This window comes from Schistocerca cancellata, chromosome 2 (genome assembly GCF_023864275.1).
Source record: "Schistocerca cancellata isolate TAMUIC-IGC-003103 chromosome 2, iqSchCanc2.1, whole genome shotgun sequence".
NCBI classification, from domain to species: domain Eukaryota; kingdom Metazoa; phylum Arthropoda; class Insecta; order Orthoptera; family Acrididae; genus Schistocerca; species Schistocerca cancellata.
In genome coordinates this window covers 836,639,636-836,654,228 of record NC_064627.1, presented here as the reverse complement: position 1 = coordinate 836,654,228, position 14,593 = coordinate 836,639,636, and the positions used below count along the sequence as shown (strand labels likewise).

The 14,593-nt window shown below is 36.7% G+C and overlaps 1 protein-coding gene across 2 annotated transcripts in view; it reads right to left on the bottom strand.

The window, feature by feature from the left end:
• The window catches only part of LOC126162748 (torsin-1B-like), a 105,846-nt gene that overhangs the window by 14,737 nt on the left and 76,516 nt on the right, over positions 1 to 14,593 (bottom strand). For both annotated transcript variants that reach the window (XM_049919429.1, XM_049919430.1), the window contains exon 4: positions 14,439 to 14,587. In XM_049919429.1, the coding sequence (XP_049775386.1) occupies positions 14,439 to 14,587 (149 nt within the window). The remainder of the gene's footprint in view (positions 1 to 14,438; positions 14,588 to 14,593) is intronic.

The following is a 14,593-nucleotide window of genomic DNA, read 5'->3' as shown; positions in this document are numbered from 1 at the left end:
ACTGAAAAATTTTGCAAGCATATACAGGATGAAGAATCAAGTCCAACCACATGTAGCAACAACAAGCAGTGGAAAGTGACAGTTGGATTATCAAAAATATTATTATAAGGATAGATTGCTACTCACCATACAGATGACACACTGAATTGCAGACAGGCACGACGAAAGGACTGTAACATGAGCTTTTGGCCAAACTGATCTTCAGAAAATAAAACACTCACACAGCCACAAACGCAAGCCAACCTCACACATGGCAACTATCTCTCACTGCTCAGGTTTGTGTGAATGAGTGTTTTTCTTTTGTGAAGAAGGCTTTTGCCAAAAGCTCTTGTGTACTGTCTTTTTGTTGAGCCTGTCTGCAACTCAATGTGTCAACTTTATAGTGAATAGGAATCTATCCAATTCATATGTAGCAACAGTTAGACAATGTTTCAGCAAGAAGCAGAAACATATAAAGACAACTTCTGCCGAGCTGAACGTTCTATATATTTAAGCTAAGAATCTCGTAACTCGCAGGCCATACGCCGAAGTTGCGATGGTTCAGTGGCAGAGAGAAGATGAGGAAGCTTACCCAGTCCTCCTAACACACAACACCGGATCACAATGTAAAAGCAGCCTCAGCAACAAATAAAACCTCCAGTGATTTCTACTGCATCAAGATCCTCAGCTGTACATTGTCACAGTGGACTATCATTAGGAACAGCTGCAGCAAATCTATATTCCCCACAGTGTCAAACTTCCTAATCAGAAGGAAGAAAACACAGTCAGTACTTCTTTTTCAGATGTGCCAAGTAGATACAAGTTATTGAAAAACTTGGGAATCTGTTCTTGGACTTATTAATTTCATGTCTATCTCAGTACAGTACAGTTATTTACATATTCAACATAATACATCTACAGCTACATACTTGCAGAATACAATACAATATGTACATCAGACTTTGTACAAGACAAATTGATTTTGAGGCCTAAAATTCGACAGTCTTGATTGTTGGGAGATTTGCTGAAACCAGGTCCTCTAGTGTGCAGGCTTCAGGCAGCTTCAGGTGGGCCAAGAAATGTTCACTATCTTGAAGTTTTCCATGTTCACAGGTTGCATCTCTAATAATGTGGCCCCACCACTTCAAGTTTTGTTTGCATCGCATAACTCTACTTCCCAATCTGTTCAAAGTCTTCCATGTCTCGTAGGGTAGTTGGAAACCAGCAGTGGGTTCTTCCTTTAGGTTTTGGTTATTACTTCCAGTTGCCTTGTTTCATTACAGTGTCATTCGGCAAGCGGAAGGTGATGATTTAATGACTTCAGTTGTTCGAAGAAATCTCTTTTGCATGACTTCAGTCTAGGACATGATGCTTCACTTCCAAACATGGGATGCCTGGAATAATTTTCCTATTTCTTTTTCTCAACCTCTGTCACTGTTCTTTGAGTGATATCCAGAGGTGTAATGCCTATAAAAATGCAGATTTGGTCAACCGGATATGGTTGTAGGCAAGCAACATGTGGCCTGTCTCATTAAGAGCGGTATCAACACGGCTGGTGTGTGCAGAGTTTTGCCAGATTGATGCAGTATATTCTGCCACAGAGAAACATACAAACAGAGTAGATGTATGTAGAAAATTTGTTTGAGCCCTGTGTGCTATTAGTGAGCCTGTGAATAATATTATTTCTGCTGCAGACTTTGAGCTTCTTGTTTTCCCAATGGTCTTTGAAAGTAAGTGTGCGCTCGAGCTTTACTTCGAGGTATGTAGGGGTGTCCCAGTGTTGCAGTTGCTTCCTGTTCCAAGTTACTTCCAGTTTTTTCCCCTGCTTGTCTATTCCTCAAGTGAAATACACAGACCTATGTTTTGGATGGGATAGGCTTTAGGTTGTTACTGTCATAGTATTCTGCCAGATCTCTGAAGGTTTCAATCAGTTTCATTTCTACCTCCTCAAATGTTATTCCTCAGGCTGCAACCACTGTGTCATCGGCATTATGAAAGATCTTGTGTCTGTTCCGACAGGTTGGTCACTACGGTAGATGATATACAGCAGTGGTGCCAACACACGGCCTTGAGGAAGACGAGCCCTACCACCAAACATGGCATCATAGGCTTATCAGCTATATAACAAGCAACTGCTAGCATTTTATCTAATAAAGTTAAGAAAATAATACAGTTAATGAAAATTTTACAGTGGAACTCCCACTCAGCAATCTCAAACAAGGATGCTTCAGAGCATGAGCTTTTTCTGAAAAATGTTGAGATCAAACCAAAAATAAATATTAAGTTTAAAGGATATGATGTACTCCGCCAAGACAGAAATTACAGTAGATCCTCTGTGGCTTTTGCTGCACAGTATATAGCTCTTACCAGTATACATAACTTCCAGGCAGCAGCAGCAAAAGTATGTTTATCATCACAAGTTTTAACTATAACCCCAGTGTACTGTCTGTCAGGATCTAGAATGACAATGACAGACTTTTTTTTAAGCACTTGGTCGTCAGGCCACGAGTGGCCTACCAGGATCATCCGACCGCCATATCATCCTCCAAGGAGGATGCGGATAGGAGGGGCGTGGGGTCGGCACACCGCTCTCCCGGTCGTTATGATGGTATTCTTGACCGAAGCTGCTACTATTCAGTCGAGTAGTTCCTCAATTGGCATCACGAGGCTGAGTGCACCCCAAAAAATGGCAACAGCTCATTACTTAATCAGTTCGAGCCACCACTTATAATGTGAGGAGAATTGAATGCTCATAATGCTTCAAGGGGCTGTGAAATCAATGACACCCACAGAAAAGCCATTTTGGATCCAATAGATGAATTTAATTTATTTATATTGAACTATGTTTTATATGTTTATGTTCTTTTACATTAAACTATGTTATGGGTATCCGACATTGCTTATTATGTACCATCGGACAAAACTGGCTGTTGACTTATCTGTTTGTTCAGCATCACTAGCAGATACATTTGAATGGAAAGTTAACACACATCCAAAAGGCTCTGATCACTTTCCAATTGAAGCATCAGAAAACAATTCCCTAATTGATGTTATCCACAAACTAAAATTGAGATGGAATGTAAGGAAAGCAAACTGGAAGAGTTACCAACGGTCTTTAGAGAATTTAGTACATCTGACCTGTCAGAAGGATGCGGTAATGACTGTATTAAATTCATACATATGCTCAATGCAGTCACATCAGCCTACATTCCTCAGAAGAAGGCAACAAGAAATTTGAAATTTCAATCCATATCATGGGGTAATTCTGAGTGTTAACGTGTAGTTGCTCAATGTAAATCAGCAAATACTAATTTACATTGAGCACCTACACAGCAAATTCTAATTTACATTGAGCAACTACACGTTAACACTCAGAATTCCCCCATGATATGGAAACTACACACTACATGTGCAACAGTACATGGGAAAATTTTTGCAACTATAAGAAAGAGGATGCCAATACTAAACAATTTCTCAAAGTCCAAAAGAAATTTTCTTGGAAAAATACTGTAAAAGGATTGCAATAAATACCCCTCTCTCAGAAGTATGGGCAATGATAAGCAGAATCAGCAATAAACTCTACCACCAAAATTTATAAACTACTGGATTGAAGACTTTGTGGATATTATTGCACTGCTACCACCAAAAAGATAAAAAGCTGCAGTCTAAAAACAGCATTCACAAAAAAATCACAGGCATATAGTGAATTATTTACAAAACCAATTACAATCCAAGAATTAGAAGTATTATTTAAATGTTCTACTTACACCTGGAATTGATTAAATAAAATGCCCTACGATACCAACCTTAGCGACAACAGCAAAAACTGAACTCTTGTAGGTCTTTAATGCAATTTGGACACAAAGTGAAATTCCTCAAGAATAGACCACACAAATTATTGTACCTGTATTAAAGCCCAGAAAAGATACTTCAATAGCAAATGCCTATAGCCCAGCTGCCTTATCATCATGCTTAGCAAAGACATCTGAATGCATTCTCAAATTATGTTCAAAAATGGTTCAAATGACTCTGAGCACTATGGGACTTAACATCTGAGGTCATCAGTCCCCTAGAACTTAGATCTACTAAAACCTAACTAACCTAAGGACATCACACACATCCATGCCCGAGGCAGGATTCGAACCTGCGACCGTAGTGGTCGCGCAGTTCCAGACTGAAGCACCCAGAACCGCTCGGCCACACCAGCCGGCTCAAATTATGTTTCACATGGTGGTTGGGACACAATAATATTTTGCATATGTCACGATATGACTTTCAGAAACGGAGAGAACCACTGACAATTTAAGTATCCTGATGGTGGACACCAAAAAAACTTTTGATGAGAAAGGTTATTTTAAAGCTTTATTCTTGGATATATCAAGAGCACATGACAGTTGATGTTTTCTTGCTTTTGCAAAAGTTAGACCACTTATATGTACCACATATTTGTCTTCATTTTCTTCAAAATTATTTACACCATAGAACTGTTTACATTTGGGAGCAAGATAACAGTTTACACTTACCCTTCTCAGTGTGGAAAGGAATACTTCAATATACTATTCCAAGTCCCCTCTTATAAGGCTTATTTGCAGCAAATGTGGAAAACATTTTTGGCCCCACTATACATGTGGTACAATACACAGATGATGTCTGCATGTATGCAGCATATATCAGCCTATAACTGTGCTGCTTATGGATAAATATGCAGCTGATCTACTACCTGAGTGGTCCCTTAGGAAAGGTCTAAGTTTGTTCATTCAAAATGTTCTGTGGTTTTCTTTATACAAAATCCTCAAAGATAACCAATGAATATGGTAAGCACGGGATCTTTTAAGTATGAACATCAGCAAAGGTGCTGGGGCTTCTTCTGGATAGCGCACTATCTTGAATTGAACATGATAATCATTTTGTTACAAAAACAGAAAAAGCTCTGAATGTCTTATGCACTGTAAGTCATGTGTAGAGGGAGTCCAACTGAACGATCCTCATCATCTTATCTTATGGTCTAACACACAATGGGCTATGGAATTTTTGTATGTTTAAATACCCCAAAATGTGTACTGGTACTATATAATAAAAGCTAAATGTACTTAAATTTTGGGCTATTAAGCAGTGCCTAAGAGCAATGAAGTAATCACTAACTATTGCCTTTCTAATAGAAGCCAAAGAGATCTATACATAACTACATACTAAAAATTTTCTGCTTCGAAGATCCATCATAATTAAGCATCCTGTCCTTCAACCTGAAGTTTTTTTATCTGCCAGTCAGAATGGGTCAAGAGTTTGGAGCTAACAGTGATGTACTAAATTACCTGGAAAGCCAATGGCCAGATTTTTTCATATACTGTTGGATCCAAAGCACATGAGGGAGTTTGTTGTACATATTATTGCCTTAGGTTGCAGACAGACAAGAAGTTCCCATTACTACAACTTAGTAATATTTACACTGCAGAAGTAATAGTGATTAAAAAAGCAATTAATTTTTGAACTGAAAAAAGGAACAAAACATTAACTCTAACTGACAATAGAAGTTCTTTGGAGTATTTATAGCATCAAAAGTGGAAAGCTAATAACAGCTGTATTTAAGATGTGGTGGAATTAATAATGAAAACAAAAAATTAAAATAAAAAAAGCAGTTTGCCTAATAGGGGTAAATGAGCACTCAAGTATCTAGCATAATGAAGCAGTAGTTGGTCTTACGAAAGACAGCATCAAAGAAGGGAACCCGCTATGTACACAGCTCCAGTGTTCTGATTTTCTCCACGTTTCATGAAGAGAGGCATTCGTACTATGTGAACTGCGATGGCAAATATTGCAGCAGAAAAAAGGCTTTTCGTTCCTTTCATTGCAAAGCATTATACCAACAAAACCATAGTACAGCCAGAAAAATCTCCCAAGGAGATATGTGACATCAATTATTAGAATAAGATATGAACACGCATGTTTCCCTGCATACCTCTATAGCATTGGAGTGATAGACTGTCTCACATGCAGCAAACATCCAGAAGAAGACAGATCTTAACCATATCATTTTGGAATGTTCTAAATATGCTTCACATCAAAATAAACTGCAGGACAACCTCACAAAAATTAAGCTTTTCTAGCCAACAAATATTAAGGCCTTAATGAGTGACAACCTCAAAATTAATGGTCCAATAGCTCAAATAATATACACTTAGAATTTTTAATTGTAATCTCTAACTTATGCAATTGTAATGGCTGTATTGCTTCCTGCAAAATTAAATAAATAAATAATAAATCTTCATTTATTTCTCTGTTTACCACTATACTTGTCTGTGCCTCATTTTCTTTTTTCCTACCTTTTCCTCACTTCAATTTATAGTATTTCACTTTTTCTGTTTTTAGTCCCCAATGCAAACACAGGGCTTATAAGTTTAATGTGTGTATCTGTCTCTGGCTTTGTAGCTCCCAAACGAAAGGGCTAATTTTAATTTAAAAGCTGGTTTAATCAGAGTGGTTCTTAGCTACATTCCAAGAAAGTCTGTGCAGCCATTTAAATTTCATCAGCTAAAGTAAATAAAAATTTTTCCACCAGTGTGCTCTCTTGATATCCACTATGTAATATGTAAAGAGCTACACCAAGATACGTAGTACCGGATTGTAGAGCTCAAAAAGATCCAAATAAAAGTCCATGAGAATATATGTTTATCTTTTACAATTGACCAACAATGATGATTTTTGTTTTTTGAAGTTGGACGTTTCAGCACCTACAAACCACAAAAAGGGTGACTGTGACTCAACTGTAAAAGATAAATATATGCTCTCAAAGACTTTTTTGTAATTGTATTTTGAGGTCTACTCTCAGTACTAAATCAAATGATTTTTGCCAAACAGTTTACGCAAACTACTGCAAAACAGTGCAATGACAGCCCACTTTCTTGTGATTGATTCAGAATCATCCCCACTGCTTATTGCTCATGTTATCTACATTAGCTAAACATGTTCTAATTACATACTAATCCATACACTAATCCATATACTAATCTCTGCAAAGTATCTGTGTGAACGTGGGGACAGAGTGGCGATTGTGCTGTGTCTGCTATTGAAACATAAAGTATAAAAATCATGAAATAAAACTTAAATTAAAAATTTAAGAAAAAAAGACAAAAACTTCTACAATGTAAAAAAAATATGTATTGCACCCTTTAAGTTTAATATAAGTAGTAATACCTTGATCTAAGTATCATTGCATTGGGGCACTAAAAAATAAATAAATAAATAAAATAAAATCTAGAAATGATAAAGTATGACATTTAAAGACAGCTAAGCTACCTAGGCAACGTAGATAAATATCAAAACAACAATATCTAATCACCGAGTCCAAGTCCAAATGAACTTACTCTGAAAAATTCGCAATATAGACACACCCATCAAACGATGCCTGCCCTCACGCGACTGCCCTTCAGGTCACTGTACTTGGTCATGCCTGCATGCACTCTTGGTTTAATGAAGTGTGAGTTAGCACACTATCATCAAACCATTGCAGAACAAGGCTTCATAAGATATATTAACGCATGAAACTAAGTACTTATGTAATTATGTAAAAATGTGATAAAATAAATAGCTAACTCTACTCATTAACAATGTTAGGCTAATTAAAGACATATTTGTTTTCATATTTTATATAACAAGTAATTGTAACTTCACTAGCTGTTGTGATGTGTAAATGCAGGATGCGCAGGACTGGAAGACACAACACCAAGCAGAATAGAAATGGGCAGTCTGTTCCTGAATTGATTCTTTCTAAAGAGTGGATGACGGATGATTTGGAAAAAGTGAATGGTAGCTCAACTGATTTCAAAATGCATCTCTGGTGGCTGTAATGAGCGGGATGAAAATTCTACTCTAGGCTGCTACAATGGCACCCCTCCTCACATCCTTAAGAAAATGTTTCCCAAGCTACAAAAAATGCATACATCATATGCACATGTGAATTTGCATTCCTTGCTGGTACATAGAGCATTTCTCTTCCATGAAAACACAAAGTAAAGAAAGCGCCATTTTTTTTTCGATTTATTGCCTGGTGGACAGTACCCATTCAGCCATCTCAACAGTAATACTAATTATGATGATATGAAAGTAAACACAACACTTTGCCCAGTCTCCGAGTGAAACAAAATTCCTTGACCCTAGTGGAAATCAAACCTGAGTACCTTTTGTTTCAGAATATGCCGTGTTGACCGTGCAGCTACCGGGGGGACACGAGACGAAAGTGCTTCAGTACAAAACATTAATCCGGAAAACACTTCCAGCATGATGTTTCTGCTCTTGAGTTCAAAAGAATATCTGAGATTTCAGAATCTCAATAAATGTTTACATACTTTTTAGTGAATTGTTCTTTCTTATCCTCTGACTTAGCGCCACACTCAGAATGTGTTGCCAGTGATTATAAAAGCTGCAATCGTCAGCCACCGTGGAGTCAGTGCGTATGGCAAAGCGGTCCAGACATCACTCCCCTCCCAACAGCTCAGGCTCCCCACCACTCTCATTGATCAGACCCTGGGTCATCTTACTGATCCCCAACACTCTCAGGAACGAGATTGAAAGGTAGTTCTCTAGCTTAGAACTCCCCACCATTCTTACAGATCGGACTGCAAACTAGCTCACTGCTCCCCACCAAGGCAACTAGTTCCTGCAGACAAGATTACATGGTGCAGACCACACGGCAACTTGAGTAGTCACTCCATTCTCTGAGCTCTTGGCAAAGTGATACAGCTTGCAACTTGCTTTCTTGACCAAACACCTCTCCATCCGAGTTCAGCTCTTTATTCTGTGTGTTCTTATTTGATTTGTTCCCGTTGTCGTCTTCTTGTTTTGTTGCTCTTCTGTTTTCTTGTTGCATAAGCTTGTTAGGTGTATTATTTTGTCTTCTTCTATGTCTGTTGCATTTATAGTTGTTGTTGTTGGTAAGTTGGTAGTCTTTATGAAGGTTTTAATTACTCTGGGTGTAGAGAATACTAAATATAACAGTATGTATAACACACAATTTTTTAAACATACATGACAGCCTATATATAAAGGTTGTCTCAGGAGAAATGGTCAATATTCAGAGATATGACAGGAATGATCATTTGAAGCAAAAAACTAAATATGGACATATGTTCTATTCCAAATGTTTTCTGATATGGAAAATAGTTAAAATTAGTTTTGTACATTTTTCTCGAACAACATGAAATCCACAGCCTCTAGAGAAAACTTCTTGCAGTATAAAATTAAACTACATTAAATTTCCTTCAAACAGGTCCCATTCATTTTTTCCACGAAGTTACAGGTTGTGTGAAGAGAACAAGAGAATGCTGAAAATCTTGTGCAACGTGCATGTGTCAAGGTGTAGATAAGCAAGTTTGCGACAATTTCCTGACTTGATAGACCACGTGTCCTGCATCAAATTATTCGTCTTGACTCAATCTAAACTACTACAGTACATTGTAAATGATGACAAAGTATTCAATAATAAAGAAAATAAGTAATAATGTCCATTAAATATCTGTCTTGGAAACTATTTACAATAGGGTGTATGTCCACATGAAGTATTTTGATTCAAATGGTCGTTCCTGTTATAACCTTGAAATTGACCATTCATTCTGGGACAACCTGTATATTATGTTTAATTTTTTATTTATTCATTTAACCTGAACAAGTTAATGCCTTCAGGACACCACTTACATCAGACCATAGTTTTATATGTAATTATAAAACTTATTAAAATCAGTTGCTTAAAAAATCATAATATTTTTAACATGATATCTCTTCTTTCCTCTGCATATATAAAGCATTTGCCTGTTACACCCTCACTCTTCCTCACTCTTCCTAAAGTTCTTCTGCCCACTGGGTAATAATTATCACCAGTTTTGGTAATATGTCGTCTTCCATTCTTGTGACATAATATATCCAGTTGTTTCTGTATTCTTTAATCTGCTCAATTATGTTTTTCATTCTCAGTTCTTTTCTGATGTCTTCATTCACTCTCCCCTCAGACAGAATGTCCCCAGCTACTCTTCTTAGAATTTAGATCTCTAGTGATTGTAGTCTGATGGGAATAAGTGTTTCTGCTGTATTGTCCAGGCAAGAGCTAGCGGTCTAGGGAGCAGTAGTTATTATGTGCAGTAATGGGTCAACAATAAGCTTGACCATTTGGACTGTGACTCCATCCTGTACAGTAAATGCTGAGCTGAAGGATTTTTTGACAACATTGTCAGCTCAAGAAAGAATTTTTTGCTACTACTATCATTTACCTCCACAAAGTAATCAGTAAGTCTGTGTTTTGTTTACAGTTCAAAAAAGGTTATCATCAAAGTCAAGTACTTGGTCAGTTCCTTGGTTGGAACAATGGGATCAGCTGCAGCTTCTACTTTGCCTACTCTTCCCTCGATCACAGAAGCTTTTCGATAAGGACAGGAGGTTATCTGTAAGCCCAATGTGCAGTGTCTCTGAGATTCATGAACTGTTTTCATTCTTTTGTTAGCCAAGGTGCAGGAATTCTCTTCAGGTTCTGATCTTTGAAGGAGCATATTTATTGTGTAATAGAGTTACTTTGGTAGTAAATCCATGGAGTTGGTCTTTCACATCCAGGTATTGTATGGAAGTCATCTCTCAAATTATCTCTTGTGCCTCAGCTGCAAGTTCAGGCATACTGATACATTTAAAGTCTCTGTATGTTGGCACAGTTAATTCCTTGCATATGAATATTATGTTGTAAGCTGGCATTACAGGAACGAATTTCTTTGCTTGTGGATTTTGTGGCAAATATATGTATGGGGACCGGACTACAGGCTGCATTATCAAGCTGGAATACTTTTAATTTGAAGGAGAAACTACACACTTGAACTTCACAGTGAAAGGGCAGAATATTTATGTTAGTTTTCCTTGTATTATTTGTATGCTCCAAAGTTGGATCGAATTTTGAAAGGTCACTTTTGAAACATTCTATCCCGCCTACTTCTGGAGATCTGTAGACGACGCACATTAGGCAAATTTTCTTAAGGGGTATGATATTTATGAACATATACTTGACTTGTTTGTCTTCATTAGTAATGTAAGTGAGTAGCATGGTTGGCAATAAGTTAAAGCACTTGTAAGCCACTGCTGCACCTGCTCATCTCGGGAGTCTATACTTAGGGAACTGGAGAGTATGCTTGGCTCGAGCCAGGTGTCCACATTCATTAGAAGAAAGACACGGACGTCAATATTCTGAAATATTTGGCAGAGTTCATAAAAACGAGTTGAAAGTGATGGCCAACTATGTTCTACAGTAACAATACTGGCACACTGGCAGAACTAGTGGCTGCATGAATAGAAAAGTTTGTAGCTCCTAAAGCACAGGCTTTAGAGTTCATCTGCAATACTTTTTTCCAGCCTTTGTCTGCACCATCATCCTGCCACCTCTTGTTCACATGCTGTGTAGCTCACATTCAGATATCATATTATTCAAAATTTTTATCTTTCAGCAGTGAAATCCTTGCATATTATCAGTCTTGCCTTCACTAGTTTCTTAATCACTATAACTGTTTCAGACCTTTTTGTATAAGATGTAAGCTTAACTATTGTTGGTCTACATTCTGCAGATCACATCGCTTTACAACCTACTCTATAACTTCTGATTATAGAATGTGCTGCATGTATATTTGTTCTCACTATAAGCTTTTACAATTTAAAATGGCTATGTTAATAGTAAATATTTTAATTTTAGCAGTGTACTTTTCAGTGCTGCACGACAATATGTCATCCACATTGCCTTCGCCTATAAGAATTACAAGTGATGTTTGGTATCATTTTACTGAAATGGAAGAAAAAGTAAAATGCTGCTGCTGTCAACAGATAATTGCCATGACTTCTGGCTCACCATCAAACCTGAGGAGATATCTAACATCAAAGCATCCTACAATGCCTCTGGAACGATGTGGATCAGGAAGCCGATCAAGATCGCCATCAGTCGATGCAGAAATTCGAGAAATCATTTCTCGTGAACAGTCCTCACTGACATCTTTTTATGCTTTGCCCAAATTACAATTTACAAACTCAAAATTGACAAACTCTCTAATGCCCAGTTTGCATAATGAGTTATTTGATAGAATTAAAAATGACTTGACCACTCCAAAGGCAGTCTGCCTTTCATCTGATACACGGACGAGGGCAAATATTATTAGTTTCTAAGCACTCACTGCACATTTCATAGATGAGAAGAGTGAACTAAAGTCATGTCTTTTAGAGTGCACACTTTTCGAAGACAGGCACACTGCAGAAAACCTCTCAAACTAAGTAAAGTCTGTTATCCCAAATACTATATCAATTTTAAAATCACTTCCGTAATAACAGAAGCTGTGTCAAATATGAAATTAACTGCCATACTTCTGAAACTTCCACATCCCACACTTTGCACATTCTTTAAACCTCAATGTGCAACACACAATTCAGAAGTCCATACGGAAAACCATTGACAAGGTCAAGTGAATTGTTATCTCTCTTAAGGAGAGACCTTTTGCTTTAAGCAAACTTTCTGAAATGCAAGAAAATTTTAAAAAGATCAACTGAAACTGCAACAAAATGTCTGAACCAGATGGAACTACACTTACGAAATGTTGCAAAGATTTACTCTAAGTAAAGGACCCATAATTTCTTACCATACAATTTTAGGTGGAAAATTGATCACCTTAAACTTAAAAGGTACAGACTAGGAGCCACAGGCTTTGAGGATTTTGAAAGTTTTAGATGAGGCAACCAAAGAAGTGCCCTCAGAGAAAACATTCTCACTTTTAAAAATGAAAATCTTGTTAACATTACTGGAATAGCATCTAAAATCTTTTAGAGATAGAAATAAAGAATATCCACAAAAAATAGAGTCATTGGTTGATGATTTGCTTAACGGGTTATCAGAGTGCTTTGGGGTTATCTCCAGCAATGAGTTGATTAGTCAGGCAACATTACTGGACCCCCAGTTCAGAAGACAAAACATTTCAGAACGGCTACATGAAGGATATTGCAGAAATGAAAGCACTGGTTGTTCAACAAGAAAAAACACAGTTCATTTCTCAACTAGTTACCACTGTGACACATGAGACTACTTCAAACTAGGAGGAGTTCAGTGAAACTTATTACTCAGCTTCAAGCAAGTCACAACCCAGAAAGTGCGGCAATTGTTGAACTGGACAAATATTAAGTGGAGGGAAATTTGCCTATAAACAGCAATCCCTTAAACTGGTGGCTAGTGCTGTATCAACTGATTCTAATAGTGTTATGTATCACAGCAACATCAGTGGCCTGTGAATAAGTATTTTCAAAAGCAGGACAAATGTGCACTAAGAAGACAAAGAGACTCGCATTGACTAAAATGGGCCAAATTTTATAGATCAAAGACAATACAGGTTAATTTTTCCTTTATGGAAACATATATGGTAATACTGACTGTGTGATGACTGCAGATACACTTCAATTACAGTTGTTATAATTTTTATATATTTTTTCCAATGAACATATCAAAATATAACAAGAATCAGTCGTCATTCTTAAAATTTTTCTACTTCATAAAAAAATTTGCAATTTTGTTGGAATATTTATAATTTTTACAGCAGATGAAATTTAAAACACTTATATCTGACAACTACTAGGGACGTAACACAAAATTATTACTCTTCTTTACATGTTCTTTCAAAATAGAACCAAATCTGATAAAAATACAGGTTAAGTGACCTGAATTAAAAAAGCACTTATTTTTGTGAATGAGTGGTGAGTGCTGAGTCATGAAAAAGAGCTAGTTCATTTTAGTGACTAACCAGTTGTGATCTGATCTTTGGAAAGCACAATTTTGATCATCTGTAAACGAGAAGAGGCTTATACCAAGCAATAATTTTTTTCCTTAACCATCCCTCCGATGTGACGATGCTTGGGTATCAAAATATTACCACTTATATTACACTTAAAGGAAGGGGCAATACTTTTAGAGGTTTTTTGTGTCAGGGTACTTTTCAATTTTTAATTTTTTTATTGCCCTGTTTTATTGATATCTCAATGAGAGTGACCTCCATAATTTCTGAACAGAACGTCACTGGTCAGGAGCCAACAAGAAAGTCAAATTGCTGCTAAATGTGTTACAAAAATTGATGCTACATCAATAATATGTCCACGCCATATGTAAAGCTAGAATAATCAATACCAAAACTATATTTGAGTAAATTTATGAGGCACAAAGCAGAAACACGTATTCTGCCATTTTTGCAAATGAAGCTTCCAATCGATCAGCAGCACTTAATAAGTGTGGTTTTAATGATATGTTAACTCTGTTATCTAAGACACAAAAAACTATCATATGTAAAAATGCATGTAGATAAAATTACACTATATTTAAAGTTACCTTTACATTTTTAAATGTGAAATCAGGAACAATGGAACATAAAAGACTTTTTCAAATTTGTTAAATTTTTATGATAAATGCAATACTTTACCTTTTTCATTGAAGGAACCAAGTCGTATTAATTCTTCAAAATCACTTAAGCTAAGTTCCTCACGTTTACTCCCATTATTATATAGATCTATCATCTTGTCTAGAATTGCTTGACTTCCAGTGTCGGAGATGAATATGAAAACTGAATTCCTGTAA